General features: G+C 51.3%; 1 protein-coding gene across 1 annotated transcript in view; it reads right to left on the bottom strand.

Moving 5' to 3' along the window:
- Positions 1 to 719, bottom strand: part of LOC108800970 (protein kinase C alpha type-like) — a 33,331-nt gene that overhangs the window by 27,359 nt on the left and 5,253 nt on the right. Inside the window, exon 5 of the mRNA XM_018572949.1 lies at positions 115 to 177. Within this exon, the coding sequence (XP_018428451.1) occupies positions 115 to 177 (63 nt within the window). The remainder of the gene's footprint in view (positions 1 to 114; positions 178 to 719) is intronic.

Genomic DNA, 719 nt, shown 5'->3' with positions numbered 1-719 from the left:
TTGTAGAAGACCGTCTCCGGCGCCAGTACAGAACCCGATCTGTCATACATGCCGATTCCACATTGTTACTGCTCTTACAGTGAAGAATCCACAACGGAGCTCTCCTCTACTCACCGGTACACGATTCCTTTCTTGTGCAGAAAGAACAAGCCCACCGATATCTCCGACGCGTAGAACCTGACGAAGAACAGAACGTGGCCATTAATTCCAGAGTCATCCTCATCCTCACATACAGCTCATCATAAACCAACATGGACACTCATTCCAGAGTCATCCTCATCCTCACATACTCATTCCAGAGTCATCCTCATCCTCACATACAGCTCATCATAAACCAACATGGACACTCATTCCAGAGTCATCCTCATCCTCACATACTCATTCCAGAGTCATCCTCATCCTCACATACAGCTCATCATAAACCAACATGGCCATTCATTCCAGAGTCATCCTCATCCTCACATACAGCTCATCATAAACCAACATGGACACTCATTCCAGAGTCATCCTCATCCTCACATACAGCTCATCGGGGACACAGCTCATCACCACCGGACGGGTAGGACTGGTCACCACCGGACGGGTAGGACTGGTCACCACCGGGCGGGTAGGACTGGTCACCATCGGACGGGTAGGACTGGTCACCATCGGACGGGTAGGACTGGTCACCATAGGACGGGTAGGACTGGTCACCACCGGGCGGGTAGGACTGGTCACCA

Source organism: Nanorana parkeri, unplaced genomic scaffold (genome assembly GCF_000935625.1).
Source record: "Nanorana parkeri isolate BGI_ZX_2015 unplaced genomic scaffold, ASM93562v1 scaffold2184, whole genome shotgun sequence".
Taxonomy (NCBI): Eukaryota; Metazoa; Chordata; class Amphibia; order Anura; family Dicroglossidae; genus Nanorana; species Nanorana parkeri.
This window is presented reverse-complemented; position numbering and strand designations above follow the sequence as displayed.